This window comes from Actinia tenebrosa, unplaced genomic scaffold (assembly GCF_029948245.1).
Source record: "Actinia tenebrosa isolate PJP-AT-01 unplaced genomic scaffold, QUT_ActTen_1.0 PGA_scaffold13__45_contigs__length_12533684, whole genome shotgun sequence".
In the NCBI taxonomy this organism is placed as follows: domain Eukaryota; kingdom Metazoa; phylum Cnidaria; class Anthozoa; order Actiniaria; family Actiniidae; genus Actinia; species Actinia tenebrosa.
The window spans coordinates 9,624,082-9,642,220 of record NW_028292573.1 but is presented as its reverse complement, the minus strand read 5'-3'; the positions used below and the strand labels follow the sequence as shown (position 1 = coordinate 9,642,220).

The 18,139-nt window shown below is 35.6% G+C and overlaps 1 protein-coding gene across 3 annotated transcripts in view; it reads left to right on the top strand.

Moving 5' to 3' along the window:
- LOC116290087 (structural maintenance of chromosomes flexible hinge domain-containing protein 1) overlaps positions 1-18,139 on the top strand; it is a 30,749-nt gene that overhangs the window by 1,697 nt on the left and 10,913 nt on the right. For 2 of the 3 annotated variants that reach the window (XM_031697069.2, XM_031697067.2), the window contains exons 2-34: positions 85-233; positions 343-421; positions 573-734; positions 1,195-1,277; positions 1,941-2,053; positions 2,417-2,537; positions 2,664-2,783; positions 3,342-3,505; positions 3,835-3,925; positions 4,225-4,435; positions 5,003-5,141; positions 5,578-5,637; positions 5,889-6,012; positions 7,020-7,073; positions 7,599-7,670; positions 8,171-8,296; positions 8,758-8,871; positions 9,243-9,349; positions 9,783-9,865; positions 10,261-10,362; positions 10,660-10,746; positions 11,070-11,186; positions 11,728-11,795; positions 11,878-11,954; positions 12,104-12,203; positions 12,512-12,584; positions 14,343-14,482; positions 14,969-15,272; positions 16,175-16,242; positions 16,360-16,422; positions 16,697-16,779; positions 17,261-17,387; positions 17,698-17,778. In XM_031697069.2, coding sequence (XP_031552929.2) covers positions 85-233; positions 343-421; positions 573-734; positions 1,195-1,277; positions 1,941-2,053; positions 2,417-2,537; positions 2,664-2,783; positions 3,342-3,505; positions 3,835-3,925; positions 4,225-4,435; positions 5,003-5,141; positions 5,578-5,637; positions 5,889-6,012; positions 7,020-7,073; positions 7,599-7,670; positions 8,171-8,296; positions 8,758-8,871; positions 9,243-9,349; positions 9,783-9,865; positions 10,261-10,362; positions 10,660-10,746; positions 11,070-11,186; positions 11,728-11,795; positions 11,878-11,954; positions 12,104-12,203; positions 12,512-12,584; positions 14,343-14,482; positions 14,969-15,272; positions 16,175-16,242; positions 16,360-16,422; positions 16,697-16,779; positions 17,261-17,387; positions 17,698-17,778 — 3,662 coding nt within the window. The remainder of the gene's footprint in view (positions 1-84; positions 234-342; positions 422-572; positions 735-1,194; positions 1,278-1,940; positions 2,054-2,416; positions 2,538-2,663; positions 2,784-3,341; positions 3,506-3,834; positions 3,926-4,224; positions 4,436-5,002; positions 5,142-5,577; positions 5,638-5,888; positions 6,013-7,019; positions 7,074-7,598; positions 7,671-8,170; positions 8,297-8,757; positions 8,872-9,242; positions 9,350-9,782; positions 9,866-10,260; positions 10,363-10,659; positions 10,747-11,069; positions 11,187-11,727; positions 11,796-11,877; positions 11,955-12,103; positions 12,204-12,511; positions 12,585-14,342; positions 14,483-14,968; positions 15,273-16,174; positions 16,243-16,359; positions 16,423-16,696; positions 16,780-17,260; positions 17,388-17,697; positions 17,779-18,139) is intronic. The other variant, XM_031697068.2, reaches the window with a different exon arrangement.

The window sequence follows — 18,139 nt, the reverse complement described above, 5'->3', positions numbered from 1 at the left end:
TGGCTTGGCTTGGCTTGGCTACGGTTTTCCAGCCTTTATTTAACGAAAAAAAACTTTTATTTTCCTTCTAAAATAAAATGAAAGACTTCAAGAAAGAAGGCGAAATATTACAAAACGAAGAAGATGAGTCAATAGTCTACGTTTTTGACCGCAGGGAAGGAAATAAGCCCGAACATCGCGTCCAACTTGGAGGAATTTTCAATTTTGCCGCCTTCAGAGAGAAAGTTTGCCAAGTGAGTTTACAAAGATATCAACATTTTTGAAAGTTTTGAGAACAGATTTACACACTGATAAGATAATTGGGATTTCTTCCTTGTATTTTTATTGACTTTTGAATTCTAGGTCCTCGAAATATCCTCTGAAGAAAAGTTTATTTTTGTCAATACGAACAGACAAGCAATCGAAGATGATAAAACATACGGTAAAGGATTCAACATTTTGATGCTAAAATATTTATTTTACGTCATTCCACGCTTATTCTTCTCTTCCGTTATCTTTAACAGAGGTTTAGAAAGACGTATTGATAAAGTAAATTACAATTGCATTAATAAAACTGTACTTGTGCTTTGCAGAGAGCCTAATCAATGACAGCGAAACCATCTATCTGCTTAAATCTGTTGATCAAGAACTCACAGCTCCTACACAAGAGCGAGTTGTATTCATCCCACATTATGATACTCTGGTTAAGAGTGGCATGTACGAGTACTATGCTAGCGAAGGCCAGAATCCACTTCGTAAGTACGAGATTAAAGGCCTTGGTAGTTTCATGCCAGTCTACAGATTAATTGAATTATGCATGAAATGAGTGAGACACTGTCTACTTCTGGAAGGCTGTCTTTTTTATAGCCGTTTTCTAATGTCTATGATAGCTATGAGTTCAAATATAACAAGCTTTTGGCAAGTATCATTATGAATCATTATGACCATTATGAATAGGCCATGCATTTATTTTGGGCTTTATGTTTTTCCATATTAGACCATATGCCATTCCCTTGAGTATTTTTCTTTTATTTACTGCTAATGCTCAAGAAGAAGTGAATGAAATTTTGTCACCATCACCCCGCCCCGCCCCCCCATCCTAAGGATAAAACACATTCATACCTTGTACCTAGGTATGAAGATGGAAATCAATTTTTTAAGATTGATTTGCTATTTCCAGGTTAACCTATTATGGTTTAATTTGTTTTGTTATAGCATTTGCATTTGCAGAACTTGTAGACAATGCATTAGCAGCTACAGCTGGCAATGAAGGAGCTAGATCCATAGAAGTCAGACTAGTAAGATCATATATTATTATTCTTCTAAGAGTTGTCCATATTGATATTATTTACTACTGTCTTCATTAATGCTACGACTGATCTTAAAGACAAAATTTGTGACTGGGAAATTGACCAATTTCACTTGGGCATAATGTTTTCCCATTTCAGACCACCTGCCTTTTTCTCAAGTATCATTACTTTCTTTAAAGGTTGCACATGAGAAGACACATGAATATAAATACAACTCAAATAAAGAATCTTATTCTGGAGGAAATGACATGTGATCTGAAATGCGAAGAACATAATGCCCAAGTGGATTTGGGCTATTGGACAATAGACTGTCTTTAATCAAATATTAGTCAATAACCATTAGTGAAAGTAGTTTCCCACATACTAAATTGATTTGCAGGTGTGTTAAAGATATGGGCAACAAAATGGCTCAACTTGTCAAACGTAACATTAATGCATTTGAAGTTGCAGAGTAAAATTAATGTTGCTCATATTACGAGTCTGCATATAACCAGTTTTCAATGTTGTAACAAGTAGCTGAAAGAGTTCTGTGCGGAGTGGCAATACAAGCAATGTAACAAAGCTGCACAACAGGTTGCACAACATAAAAACAAATAAAATATTGAAATAAAAATTATTTATTTTACTTAATGTCTATGTTTTGTTCTTCAGATGTTTGATGATGCTACTGGTAGACATGCTGTATGTGTTATGGATAATGGAGGTGGCATGACCCCACGTGAGCTCAATAACTGGGCAATCTATCGCTTATCTAAATTTAACAGGTATCACTTTGAGCAAACTTTGAGCTATCCATGCTCATAATCTAACATGCTTGCTGAACTCTGTTTATATTCATATGAAAGTTCTCAGTTATCCAGTTATCCAATTACAACATATTAAATACAAAAAATAAATTGCACCCAAGAAACTGCACCCAACATAGTCTTTGTCAGCCAACTAATGTTTGGACGTTGTTATATGACAAAGACTGTACCCAGCAGGCATTCCTCCCTGTTTGACATCCAACCATCAATTGCCTGATGAAGACCAAGGGTACGATACTGGGTGCAAGATATAGCTATTGAAAAACTGTTTCCAGTAAGCAATTTATTTTTTTACTTAACATTGTTAATATTCCTACACAGTGCCAAAACAAACAAAAAGCCTCCAGTAGATGATGATGTCCCTCGTTCACTGAATAGTGATATATCATACTTTGGTGTTGGTGGAAAACAAGCAATCTTTTTTATCGGAAGTGCAACAAGGGTAAGTGAAGTCTTGTCAATAAGATCAAATCTTAAGTAAACATATTTGTTTAGCCTTTTGTAGAGAATTGGGATCCTTCATTTTTTACTAATAAGTTTACGTGGATTGATTTTATTTTAATATTAGATGGTTACAAAAACCAAAGACTGCAATGATGTACACGAACTATCAATCTCAAAAGAAGAATTCGAAAGAAAAGAAAAAAACAAAGAATCAATTTACAGTGGTACAATTAGAAACAGAAGAGTAAGTAAACTTTACCTCATTGAGCAACAAAATCAGTCAATTAAAGTTCTAGAAAACATAAAGACTACTGCAAAAATATATATCGACCTCATACCCAGAGCCTGCGTTTCTTATGGCCTACAGCGAAGAGCGGGGGCTCTGGCATAAGGTATTTTTTTTGAGACCAGGATTTCTTGGACTTCTGGTATAAGAGTGCATGTGTTAAAAGACTTGCAAAAATAAATAAATAATGTTTCCAATTTTTAATTTGTATTTGTATTGGAAGTAAACACAGAATTCTGTTTGAAAGCATGATTTTCATTGATTATATTTCACTTCCAAAAAATTGACTGTGCATGCGCCAAAAAAATGGATTATGGCAAAGCCCCTGGTTCTTCACCACAGGCCAGAAGAAATGCAGGCTCTGGGTATGAGATTAAAAAATATATATATTATTGAATAAGTATTATGTAGATGTGTAGGGTGGTGAAAGTAGCTTGTGCTTTGGAGTTAGCCAGCCTTAATGATATTTTATGAGAAAATGAAAGCAAGTGTTTCTTTGTGCTCTTATTCTATTAGCCAGGAGACAACAGCCATGTACCAGAGGAAGAGGACAGTGTGAGAAGACTAATAAAAGAAGAGGTTGATAGAGAAAGTTTTACTGCTGTGGTCATTACAGGTGTTTCCTCTCAGCACAGTCAGTATCTCAAAACACAGTTCAACCAGTGGTGCCGACAACTAGCGTAAGTCCAGAGTACAATTCAGAGTACCATTCAGAATTGATAGATATGAGGGATGGATACAGAATAATCATCATTTGCATTCCACCATGACATGGATTTTTAGTTGGAGTTTCTCTAGATCTTGCATGTATTTGATGACATCAAATAAACATCTGCAGAGCTGCCCACCTTACCTTATTCTCCGGGCACTTCACATCCTATCCCTGAACAGTATGATATCCTGGGGATTTGGATTTAATATGAATCATCTCCTTTGAGAAAGGTATAAATATTTCTTCATATTGACCTCAAGTGTCTTATTAATACCTTTTAATGCTCTAATCATTCAGGCATATCTATCACTATTACCTGCATGGTCCTAGGGGAAATGAGGTCAAGGCAGATAAAGATGTCGACAAATTCAAGAACATTGATATCAATGTAAGTATCAATTGTCTCAACATGATTAATTTACCTATTAGAGATTGCACAGTGAAAACCAAATTTGGGATGAAGATCATAGTTAAATTGTCAGCAGTATATAAAGAACACGACAAGCTATTGGAATGTCTGAATTCGCAGAATATTAAATTAGAATCATGCATTAATTAATAAATGACTTTTATTCCCAGTATAAGTAAAGTTCATATTTGTGGATGAGAAATAATTCTATATGTTGTTATATAAAGTACAATATTCTAAACAAGCGATGTTTTTCTTCAATACAAATTAAATTTCAGATTGTACTCCAAGAAAAGGGAAAGCAGCCCAAGGGAAAGGCACTTCGTACTGTGGATGACGACTTACAAACCCAGTACATCAGAACATCAGCGTCAACTTTTGAATTCCGAGCTCATGTGGAAAATGCAGGCTGCATAGAAGGAGTGCTGCGCTATCATCCTTTTCTTTATGACAGAGAAACTTATCCAATGAATGAGTCTGAAATGAAAGGTATGACTCCAGTAGAACTTGTGTAGAATGTGAGGAAAACTTTGACTTGTTCTATATTATGGTTACATAGGTTACATAAACAAGGCTAAGAGTAACAGCTGCTCAATAGCTGGACACTGATCAACGTGTGGTCAGACAATGGATATAGCCTAAGATGACGCTAAGCCAGACAATTGCCAATTTGGCCAGACTTTGTCTGTTGAATGGTCCTTGCTTGTACAGTATTGTTGATCAGAAGAGCAAGATTAAGGCTTGTGTCATTTTTCACTGGTTTTCATTCACTTCCATGAGAAAAATATAACAAAAGACATGGCAGCCATGTTGGATGACATCATAAAAGAGATTAGTGTTAACAAATCTTTTGTCAAATTCATCCAGCATGACAGTCATGATAGTGATAACCATGTAGCCAAACATGAAAACGTTTTTGAGGGAATAAGGTTAAATAATAATGTAATTATTTCTTCAATTGTAGCCCCTAGCTTCTGAAAGGCTGAAGTGCCAAAATACCAAAAATAATAACTTATTCCTTATCCCATCTTTTTGCGAATAAACCTTTTATTCCAGTTGAGGAGGTGAATGCAAGTGTGGCAGCAGATGATGCAATGGATGCACTAGAAAAAGACAGCCATGCACCTAGAGGTTACAGGCCCATATTTGAATGTTACTGGAATGGTAGACTTATTCCATACACAGCCGTTGATTCGTAAGTAATAACATTATATGATAGACCTAATCCAATGTTTACCCATTTCAGACCACATGTCATTCCTAGAGTATGATTTCTTTTCTTATTGATTGCGCACAAGAAAACACATGAATACCACAGCTGGATTTGGTCCATAATATGCCTGTAGACAGAAAAATTAATACAGCATGTTTGTTATGATATTCTGATTTTTGAGGGAACTTGATTGGACTTATCATTTTGGTATCAAAGTTGAGTGGCACTCTATATATCATAGAATATACTATTAGGTTTTTATTTGTTAGTGTTATTAATAAAAATTAAAAAAAATAGTAAACATAAATGGTGTGTGTGGGCTACCTGTGGATGAGATACCACAGGCACCCCACACTGCTGCAAATATTTAAATATGCTGACAACAAGTAAATTGATTCTGTTGGTTTTCAACTGTCAGGCTGGAATGGTGTCAACCACCCAAGAAAAGGACCATTATACCCTCAGAGTGCTATAACAGGTAAAAAAACTTGTCATTTATTGGGTTGTAATTTGCCAAGGAGAAGGTGGGGCATCTTAAAGGGATATGTTTTGCTTACTTTACATACATCATTTTTCTTGATTCTTGCTTTCCAAGTGGATTTTTAGAGAGCGTTGGAACCTCTAAGGGGTAGGGTGGATACTGGCACTAGAGAAACTTAAATTACATCCACTAACTTTAATTTTTTTTTTTTTTACATGCCTATAGTAATTTATAACAATTTTGCTCAGGTTTTCTGGTGTCCTTTGGACTAATGATGCATTCCAAGTCAGCACCAACAAACTTACTTTTATGGATCTTGAAGTGAAGCTCAAGGACAAAAATACAATTTTTAATCGAGTCGTGAGTTCACAGGTACTTCTGATGATAAAATTCTAAATATATCAAATTGAGTTCGGCTTGCATGAAAAATATTGTAAATTATATAAATTTGTTTATCCAACCTCTCTGTCATGCATTCAGTCACCGCTTGTGTTGGTTGGACAAGTTCTAACCCTTAACCCATTTTATCTTTAATTGATACATCTAATAATAATTGCCTGGGAAGAAAGATCATTATGATGGGAATAGAGGGAATGATTTGTTCTAGTGTAGGAAAAATGTCCAAGCTAAAATGGTTTGTTGATCATCTTTGCATTCATCCATCCCATTTCCATAATTTTAACCATTCGTCCATCCAGTCCTTCCATCGATCTTATGTTCATACCATCCAACCATTTATCCCATTCTTTCTTTCATCCAGCCACACATCTCATTCTTCAATCTATCCCGTCTATCAAATTATATCGATCTATGTCTCCTATCCCATCAAATAATCCATTTATCCTTCCAATTCCTCCTTACTTCCATCCAACTATCTTTGCAATAAAACTATTGATCTCATTCATTTTATACATCTCGTCACATCATCCATCCCATTCCTCCTTCCATCCAACTGTCCCTGACATCTAATCATTCTTTTCCTCCATTTCATACATCCCATCACATCCATTCCTCTTTCCATCCAACCATCCCTGCTATCCAATCATTCTTTTTCTTCATTTCATACATCTTGTCACATCCATCCCATTCCTCCTTCCTTCCAACCATCCCTGCTATCCATTCATTCTTCTCATCCATTTTATACATCCCATCCCATCACATCCATCCATCCCATTAATGCTTCAATCCCTTGCCATCCAATTATTGTTTTCATCCATTTTATACATCCCATCGTATCCATCCCATTCATCCTTCCATCCAACTTCCATCACATTATTTATGTGTCCTTCCCCAAACATGCAGTCAGTCAAATTGTCAGCAATTAAAGGGTTTTATTATCACATAATATTAAACTTTCTTCTCATTGAACAAACACAAAGGCCAAACCAAATGGGTGTTATTCATCAAGTTCTTCTTATGGTATTGGGCTCAAGGTACCTGCATTTTAACATGTGGTATTATAAAGGAATACCACTTACTGCAAGGACAATATACAAAAGAGTTATTTGACATTCACATTCTCTGTAGAACCAGCAACAGCACTTACTCTACTTATTATAATTGTCCCAAAGTATTTAATCTTAAAGCACTTAATATTTGGCTTAATTTCTAACATTTGTTTCTACTTCATTTATTTCAAAACTACTTGTTAATAGACATAATCCACTGTTTTCCCATTTCATACCATGTGTCATTCCCTAGAGTATTTGAAGCTGAAGCTGTAATTATGGAAATCACTTTCTTACTGTCTTTTTTCATGCACTACAGCCAGTCATGTTTTATCAGTGAACAGAACATAGCTAAGCCTGATCTACAGTTTACATTAAGTTTACAACAAACAGTAGAACAAGCCATTGCCAGAATAACTTTCTAGTCATTTTCCTTGGTACTTGGTTCTTTAGTTTGAACAAGTCAAGTATTAGTTAAGTACTATTAATAATTATTGTTTGAATTCATAGGAACAAAGAGTTCAGATTTCAAAAGCCTTCCATGACTGGATTAAGGAATGCCATGAAAACCATGATAAACAGGTTAACTTCCCTCTTTTTCTTCCAATTGAAATTATTATTTTTCATAGAATAGAGGTTTTGCATTATCACATGCTGGCAGCCATGTTAGATGGCAGAACAATAAAATCCATGTGCTCTCAGGAAGTGAATTCCTTTCTTGTGTAAAGCAATCAAATTGTTCCTGCCATCATATGATGGTGGGAAACCTTTATCTCAATGACGAATCGGTCTCTCTTCATTGATTCCATTGTTTACTTAGAATACAGGACGTACAGCAAAGTATGAACGAGTTAAAACTAATTTGTAATAATGACCCTCAACTAACCAGCCATTATTTAAGCCCCGATACGAACCCACCCCTCAAGCATAACCCCCCCCCCCCCCCCCACACACACACACACACATTATACTTACCATCTTCTGAAAATAACATGAGTAAGGTATTGATTTGATGATTCATGGAACACTTGACATTTCACCCCGCCATTATTTAAAGATATGATTTTGTTTGATGTTTGTAGATAAAGTTTTCAAACTTCCAAGGACAAGTGAAGAGACCAGAATTGACCCAGAAGAAAAACCAAAGCCCTTGGTCAGTGTTCAATGCCATTGAGTGGGATGGTAAAGTGTTCAAAGCTGGACAACTGGTTAGTGGAGAACTGACTTTGATTAAACTGTTGAAAAATATTAGAGAAAATATTGTTTGATGGATGTCTGTCTGTCTGTCAGTCAGTACATCAGTCTGTGGATTGGTCAGTTAGTCTGTCAGTTGGTAAGCTGTTGGTTGGTCAGTCTGTGGGTTGGTCAGTCTGTGGGTTGGTCAGTCTGTCTGTTTGTCAGTCTGTTGGTTGGTCAGTCTGTCGGTTGGTCAGTCTGTCAGTTGGTCAGTCTGTCGGTTGGTCAGTCTGTCGGTTGGTCAGTCTGTTGGTTGGTCAGTCTGTTGGTTGGTCAGTCTGTCGGTTGGTCAGTCTGTCAGTTGGTCAGTCTGTCAGTTGGTCAGTCTGTCGGTTGGTCAGCCTGTTGGTTGGTCATTCTGGTCAGATACCGTACAGTCAGTTGTCAGTCAGTACATGTATAAACTATATTAATGTTGTGTTTTTCTTGTCAGATAAGAACCATAAGGACTATTCCCTATATCTGTGGTACAGTTAAAAGGTTCTTGTTATTTGGTGACTTTGAAGGAGATGTCTTTGCTACTGGAGGAGAAATGGAGATTGTACAGGTATCTTACTTTAGTCTCTAGCTTATTGCTTTTAATTCTCAATCATTAGATGAAGGTACACACTAGTCTTATGGCTCCTATCATTGTAGACAAGTTATCTATGAAGTGACCTTGTCCAGTTTTATTACAGCTTTCACTTTCTATTTCACTTTTGAAATTTTAAATTAAGGAAGATTGGATGACCTCATTGTTAGGGTCGAGGGAGTGAATTTTGAGTGGAGTTCAAGAGGCTCTGCCGTATAATAACCCCTAATTTAGCCCCACAATGGAGTGCACATTATTGTTGTCATTCTTTTTTTGGACATTGATAGCAGAATATAGAATTTTGAGATTAGCTGGGTGCCTATATTTTTTAACTTGTTTTTGGCTAGGAACCAGTGTCTTTGTATGGAGAGAACAAAGTTTTCCCTTTAGCCAAGCTAGACAGAACTTTGACAACAGCACAGGTGAAGAAATTTGTAGAAGAGGAAGAAAGCAAGTAAGTTGATTTGACAATAATTATAAAACCATAAAATTTGATTAACCCAAACCTGATTTATGTATAATATATATTACAAGGTTTGTGCTACTCCTTAAACTCGGACCTTGAAAACTCATTTAATTTAATTTTCGTTTTCAAGGGCACTTGAAAAGCTCTTGAATGTTACGATTTTAGCAAAACTCCTTGAAAACTCCTTGAATGTTTGCTTTGATCATTACTTGCATGGTTCTGAAATAGATCTAGTCAGAAAGATTGGAAAATCTGAAAGTCAGCCATGTGCAACCACCGTGTAAAACCATGGCATAGTTAGCTGAACATACACCTTGAAAATTCATTTTTGGGTCCTTGTATACTCCTTGAATAGTGCTTGAATTTTAAGTGGTTACCTCAGCACGAACCCTGATATTATATTTTGACATTTTAAAAACAGATTGCCAAGTCGTTTAGTGATTGCCTGGCCAGAAGGAAACAAGCTTGATAATAATTCTAAAATACCAGCTGGAACAACAATAGGTACTAAATAACTAACATTATAGATATTAATCATAATCTCTTATTTTGGCGGCTTTTGCTGATTTGGGCCTGCTTTCTCTCACACTCACTACAACTACATTTACTATTTTATGCACATAACATTCAACACACATATTGATTTTTACAGAGGGAGAAAAACTGAAAAACCTGAAGAAAAAACTCTCACTGCATGGGAGAAAATAACACATCAAATAAACTCAATTCACATGTTGCATCCAAAGGGCTCTAACCAGCAGTCCGACCTGTTGGACTCACAGCGGTGAAAGGCAAAGCATTAAAAGTAGCATATGCCACCCAAAAGACACCCGTGCCACCCAATATCGAAAATAAATGTGAGACTTGATTGCCGGTATATTTGCATTCTTTTTTCTCAGGTGCAATGAAGGTAGATATAGTGAACGGCAAGAATGAACCTATTAACAAACTGCCTGGAGATAGAAGAAAACTGCTTGTTGAGCTAAAAGTCATCTGGCATGGTAATATAGATTGCTGTTATTAGTGAAGCCTGCAAACCCGGGGGGGGGGGGGTACTCTTGCCCGTTTAGGGTAGAGATGTGCCGCTGAGCCCACTGAACCCTGACCCGGTTTCAGAGCAAAATCACTGAAAATTAGTATACCCTGCTAACTCAATAAAAAATAACATTAGTCTTCATTCAATGTATTCTATGGATGATGATGCGTAGCTTTTAGTGATATGTTGATAATAAGAATGTTGTGATAGAGGTGTGATGTTTATTTAGTAGTTTTTAGAGTGTCTTTATTTCTGTTCATAGGTTCAGATAAAGAAGGTGATAAAGTGATAACAAACCTTGTTTGCCAACATGGAGGCAAAAACTGGCCATACTGGTTCAGAAAGATGGGTTGGTATCTTTCCTCACACTATCCACTTGAATAAGACTAAAATAACGTAACCATTCTGACTGTCTTTCAGAACATTATTGCAATTTTCAATATTATGTGAAATCAAGTTGTGTCTTGCAATTTAGTTTTTCATTGTTACTAGTAGAAAATGAGAAAGTTACTGACTAATTATTTTTGGTTGATGTCAGCGAAAAAATAAATCTCCGCACGCAGCTTACAGATACAAGTTTGCATGATATTGAAAATGCTCTAATGTTTCAACAGTTTGTTAAAAAACATTTATGCTGTAATTGGGTTGAGTAACTGTTGTTGATTTGTACAGAAAATATCACCCAGCTTGGTCCACATTCATTAGCTCTACAAGTCATTGTGAGTGAGAGTTCAACAGTCCAAGCCATGAAAGGATTGCCATCAAATCGCATAAAGTTTACTGTTACAGGTATTAGCATTAGCATTAGCTTAGCATCAGCATTAGCATTTAACATTTTATTATAGTAATTAAAACGTGATCCTGGCTGTTCTTAGCCTAGTAGTTTCCATAAAGCAATACTTATATTTACAATAACTTACCAATTTCTCGCGCACTGATTGGTTATTTTTTATCATCAATAAGAGGACAGACAGATAAAGCTGATGTCAAGCGCGCGCTCTTTCCACTGGTTGTTTTGATTGCTTAAAAATGAAAAGTTTTTATGGTTTTTGTTATCGTAAAAAACAAATAGACATCAGATTTTTATGTGTATGTCCTCTTACTGACGATAATTTGTGTCATCACATTGTCAAAGTAGTGTGGTGATGTCAATTTGTTAATCCTCTGGGCCTGGTTGTATGAAGGGTCAATAGTACTATCCAGTAGATGAGTCCATGCTTCTGACAGTGCTATCCACCCTCCATTCAACTGGACCCTAATTAAAACTAGTTTTATACGTGCTATATATCATCCCGACTAAACAAATAACAAATTGTCTTTCATTCATCAGAGGCTAAACCAGACAAGTTTACATTTGGTATGCTGGACATTCCATTGAGAGTTGGATTACCATTCCAGGTAAAAAAAGCCTATAGATTTGGAGTAGACGGTTATTATTTCCATACTTTATATGGCTTAAATACAATATATTTTTTTCCAGATTCCTCTGAATCTCTTTGATGAATTTAACAACCCCTCAAAGTTCTCTCAAGATATTTTACCAGTGCTCAGTGCAAGGTTTGTTATCTGTCAATATATTTTGAAACTGTTATAGTGGGCTTCCTCTGCCAAAGACTTCCACAGGTAGCCCATCATTTAGCTAGTGAGCACTTGTTAGCTCTAATCTCTGAAATCGTTGAACTCCATGTCAATCGTTGTCATTTCAGTGGCCTTGAATTGAGTTTTAGTGGTACTTCATCTAAAGGCAACAGTCTGATAATCAAAGGTGTGGTTGCTGTGGGAACCATTCCTTCACATGCAGGCAAGGTAAGATAAGGCAATATATTAAACATTTTCTAACATTATTATATTTTCTGCTCTCCAGTTTGATATCAAAAAGAAAAGAGATGGGCATCCAAGACTTTTCCAACCCTATCCTCCTATTGTTGGTTTTGATCATGTACCCCCTACCCACTTTGTTCCTCTCCTCTCTTCTCTTCTCCTTGTCTCTTCCTTCCCTCCCTCCTCCACTCATCTTTTCTTCTTCCTCCTTCTTTCATACCCTTTCTATAAAAAGTCTTTCAGTAACACTTCTAAACAATGAATAGATATTGATTACATTGTATTTTTTAAAGGATTTCAATCTAAAGGTAACTTTACCTGGACTTGAAGAAGATTCTCAAAGCTTAAAAATAAGACTTCTTCCTGGTAAGCCTTTTTCCTGGTAATTTGACTAGAATATATCATTGTATGTAAATCTGTCTTGATTGCATGACAAGAACAAGTGCATGCAGTCCTTCCTTGATTCTGGCCAAATCTTTCTACTCCTCAATTAAAAAAGTCAATATAAGCAGCTCAATATGTAATGGGGAGTTTGCATGTCTAACATTTAAATTATTTATAATACAATCAACAAAATTACTCAATTCTTATTGGACAAGAGGAGTACAAGTAAATCCCAAATAATTGTACTCTGTGTAGAGTCCCAATTAAGTTGCCCAATTTTGTTGAGTGTATTATAAACTATATCTCAAATCAACCCTAAGTAATTCAAACTGGTTAGAGCTGTGCTCCTGGGACTGTCTAGCGGCTGCCAGTTGGCGCCTTCACATGCTTTCAGTTCGACCCTGTTGAGCTGCACCACTGCTGTACTTGTGGTGGTGATTAGAGATGACAAGTTTTTTCTTTAAACAAAAAAATCACACAATCTTCTTGTACAATAATTCAGAATTCATAGATACTCATGATGTTTTGAAATTTCTCAAAATTAATTGGAAACTTTCAAAATGTTACTTATACCTATAAATTCCAAATTGTACTCTAGATCTTGCGATTTCTTATGCTAATACAAGACCAACAAAATTATCAATACTCAAAAGAGCATTTTAAAATTAGTAAAATGAAGCATTTGAAGAAAATTACCCACAAATAGGACCCAAGTTAGTGAAAACCAAAGATTGCCAATTATAGGGATTGTTAGTTGTAGGAAAAGCTGTTGCCCACCAACATATGAACTCATACATGGGTAGCATGGGTGGCGTTCGCGGCTAACGCGTCGTCTTTCACCACTGTGAGTCCAACGGGTCGGGTCGCTGGTTCGAGCCCTGCGGTCGCCACATGTGAATTGAGTTTGTTTGATGTGTTATTCTCTCCTATGCTACGAGGGTTTTCTCCGGGTTCTCCGGTTTCCTCCCTCCATAAAAATCAACATGTGAGTTGAGCGTTGTGTGCATAGAACATTAAATGTAGTGGTAGTGCGTGTGAGTGAAAAGTGTCCCCAATTAGTGCGAAAGCGCTAGAACGACTAGACACTTAAATAAAAGTGATTTATTTTTTTATTTTTTTTATACAAAATGTGCAATTTTTGGACTTCAATAGAGTGTGTGCAACCATGTGACTCAAAATCCCTTGAGATATGAATAACAATGAAACAGCTGCCATCTTGGTTGATCTAGCAGGAGAAGCTAATGAGGAATGCTTTGTTATCATCAATCAAGATGGCGGCAATCCATTACATGCAACTGCTCTATAACTTTTTTCATTTATATACTTATTTCAATAAAGTTAGTCACCAAAAACCTAGAAATCTGTGATCGCTGAGAGTCGTGGGAAATATTTTATATCCAACAAGTAAAGCTTTTGACACAAACTGCAGCAGTTGAGGATGCTCGGAGGAAGTTAACTTGTATCTGGTAAAAAATCTCTAGTCCATCAACAGTTATGAAGCAGTTGAAACATGTAAAATGTATCTATCCATAATCCTTGTCAGTCTCAGCTATGAAGCTTTTCAGGTGTGACTAACTTTATTGAAATAAGTGTATGCTGAATTTATTTCAAACTTCTAACTTTTGCTAACTTTAACACACTCTTTCAAATCATGAATTTTTTGTTAGTTTTGGATAGATAATGCAAATTCCTTATTCTTGCTTTGCTTAGTATTTACCATTGTGCATGGTTTATTTTCAGGTCCTCCATATAAATTGGTCGCAACTCCAGCAGAACCTGAAATTACTATAGAAAATGGTAATCAATTGCAACTTAATGTTCAAGTGCAGGATAAGGCTGGTAATGTCACAGTTAACCCAAGACTCAACGTAGTATGCAAGGTAATAATCAACTTATTAACTTCCGTTCATTTTCATTCATTCATCCATCCATTCATTCATTTTCATTTCATTTTCTTTATCCTATGTGATTCACCTAAGTGCCTATGGCAATAACTTCCCATTAGTCTTTTTTCATTCATTTCCATTCATTTACTTTTCCCATCAGTAAGGGGCACTCCAAGGCACTTCATTTGTTTCTGTTCATTTATTTTTTCATATTCTTTTCCCCATCTTATTCAGCTAATTGCCCAATCCAAGTATCCAATCCAAGACAACTCCCTAACTCCATTCCTTCCCATTCATTCATTCATTTCTTTTTCTTTTCCCATCAGCTAATTGACCATGGTAATAACTATTCACTGTCTTCCATTTCTTTCCATTCATCCATTCATTTTCTCTTTCTCATCAATTTGTATCCAATCCATGACATCTCTGTCTTCCATTTCTTCCCATTCATCCATTCATTTCTTTTTCTTTTCCCATCAGCTAAGTTCCCAACCAAATCTCCCCACATATACTGGTGATTGCAGTTCTTCTGGCAAATGTTCCCTAACTGGACCTGACATCTCTCTCAGACTTCACGATAACAAAGCCATGAAAATCAAAGCTAAAATAGAACTACAGCATCATAAAGAGGTGGCCCCAATTGAGAAGACAGTAATTGTGACTCCCAGTACAAATGCCGGACAAATAATAGTCTTCCATCAGGCATCTGGATCTAAACAGAAGTTAAAGCTTGAAGATGGACAAGATTTGTCATGTGTGGTTGGGAGCACTATCACAGGGCTAAGTAAGTAAAAGACACTGAATATTTTGTTGATTCTTCAATTTATAATAATAATGATAATGATAATAATAATGATGATAATAATAATAATGATGATAATAATAATAATGATAATAATAATGATAATAATAATAATAACAATAATAAAATTAATTCTTATATAGTACATGAACCATAGGGAGATGCTCTCATGCGCTTTACAATGTAAAAACTGTTGCTAATTTACAATGATCATTTATATAAATAGTACAGATGAATTAGAAATAACTACTATGATAATGATAACCTTAAAGCAGTAAACCGATCATAGTAGAGTGAACACATTCTAACCACTAAGAAGCACAAGAACTACCCGCTGTGCCATTCCTTGATGACATCCTTTATGGGATGAAATTGAAGAGGGCATTGTATTTAATAGAGGAGGTTCAAAAATTCTGGGGAATCTGGAAGTCAAGATCAAAAATATGCTGGAAAATATTGGGATATGGTTCATGAAAGAAAAGGAATGAAAAGTGCAAAGTAGAGGGAATAAAAAAAAGGGAAAGAAAAAGAAGGGAAAATAGGAATTATGAAAGGGAAAAAAAGAAAGGAAAAAAAGGATAAGAAAAACAAGAAAAGAAAAGAAAAGAATCAAAAGGAAGGGACAAAGATAGGAAAGGAAAGAATGAAAGTAAGGAAAAATATGAAGGAAAGAGAAGAAATTAAAGGACAAGAAAGAAAAGAAAACTTTAAGAGTGAAAAGGAATGAAAGTAAAGGGAATGAAAGGAAGGGAAGGAAGAAAAAGAAAAGAGAAAAGGAAAGGAAATAAAAGATGAAGAGAAAAAGAAAAGAAAGGAGAGAAAAAATAGACCGTAACATTGCCACAAGTTTCAAATGGATTTACCTAATTTTTCTATTTTTAAAGGTTTCAAGATTTTAGATGAAGGTGACAGAGAACTCCCCCTAGACAACACTTTAATTAATAAATTAAAAGTAAGTAATGCTACTGTTTAATGCAGCTTGTTCATATAGAATAGAAGGTGAAGGTGTGTAGAACAATGTAGAAGATTTTAAGAGACGCTTGATGGTTATCACTGTGTTTTTATTCAGGTCAATTGGATCCAAAAAACAAATAAAGAAATGCTCAAGCAAGGGAATCTGCCTGAAGTTAAGGTTAGCTTATAAAGTAATAGAGCCTTTGCAACATCACAAGATGGCAGCCATGGCTGGAGGCAGGTACAGCTGAAGCTGGTATATGATACATACTGTATGAGAAAAAATTCAGTTTGACTTTCCTAGGGGGAAAATATTCTATTTTTGTGCCTCCTCCTCATGGCTGCTATTGTGTGATGATGCAAATCCTCCATGGCTATAATTTTGATGTACTTTTAATAAGTAAACATAAGACTTGTCATATTGACATTGACATGTTATTTCAATGCTTCAGGCCCCAACATCTGCATCTGAGTCCAAATACTGTCAAGTGCATTTAATTGGTTCTGTTGGCTTAGACTTCTCTTTCACATTGAAGTAAGGAATTTTATAAATCATATTCTTTTTGATTCATCTAATGCATCATTTATTCATCTTTATCTACTCATCTTTCTCTCCCATTTTCTTTCTCTTTTTTTCTTATTTTTTTCTTTCACATTCCATCCCTTCTTTCTTTTCATTTTTCCTTTTTTTCCCCCTTCCTTCCTTCTTTGTCCATTCCTTCCTTAAGCCTCATTTTCTCTTTCCTCTTTTATTTTCATTTCTCACTGCATCCTTTCTTTCTTTTCATTCCTCTTTAATTTCCATTTCATGTCTTCTTTTTTCCTTCCTTCTTTCATTTCTTCCTTGTCCATTCCTCCTTTTCCATTTTCTTTTTCCCTTCTTTTTTAACTAATCCCTTCACATTTTCTACTTTCTTTCTTTTCCGTTAACATAACAGTAGTTTCAGTTTTGTTAACATTTTCTTCTACGTACAGTTTATTAACGCCTCCCCATTTCAATTTTCTTCACCATACAGACCAACCCCTGATGAGCCCTTTATTTTAAAGTGCACCTGTGCAAACCCTAAGCTGAGGTTTGGTGAACCATTACAATCAGAAATCATTGTCCTGATAACTGACAGATATGGCAACAAGATAACCAAGGTTGGTCGAATGTTACACATTACAAACATATTATACTTGTCTTGTTTTCTCATTTTGGGTATTCCATGCTGTATAGAAGGTCATGAACTAGCAGTAGAGTCTAAGTGAATGTTTTACAAAGTGCTAAGCTATAAAGGGTAGTTTAATCTGGAGAATTTCACACTCTTAACAGAGCATTTTGCGATACCCAACTTTAAATGAAATCCCTGCTTAAAGTTTAGCATTGGTATTATCTGGCTACTGCTCAGTTTATTTATTTATCATTGCAGTTGAATTTATTAATTTATTTGTATTTATTATTTTACTTCAGCTCCCTCCAGGAGCCCTCAAGCTGTTCCATGTCTCTGCACCAGGTTTGAAGGAAAAAGAAGTTGGGATAGGTCTCTCTCAGGTATGTATGATAAATGAATGGGTGAGTGAATGAGTGAATGAGATGAGATGAATGACTAAATATATCTTAGGTCTCTCATGTATGTATGATAAATGAATGAGTGAATGAATGAGATGAGATGAATGACTAAATATATCTTAGGTCTCTCATGTATATATTATGATAAATGGATGAGTGAATAAGATGAGACAGATGACAAAATATATCTTAGGTATCTCATGTATTTATGATAAATGGATGAGGGAATAAGATGAGACAGATGACAAAATATATCTTAGGTATCTCACGGATTATGATAAATGGATGAGTAAATGAGATGAGATGAATGATTAAATGAACCTTATGAATGAAGATGTGAATG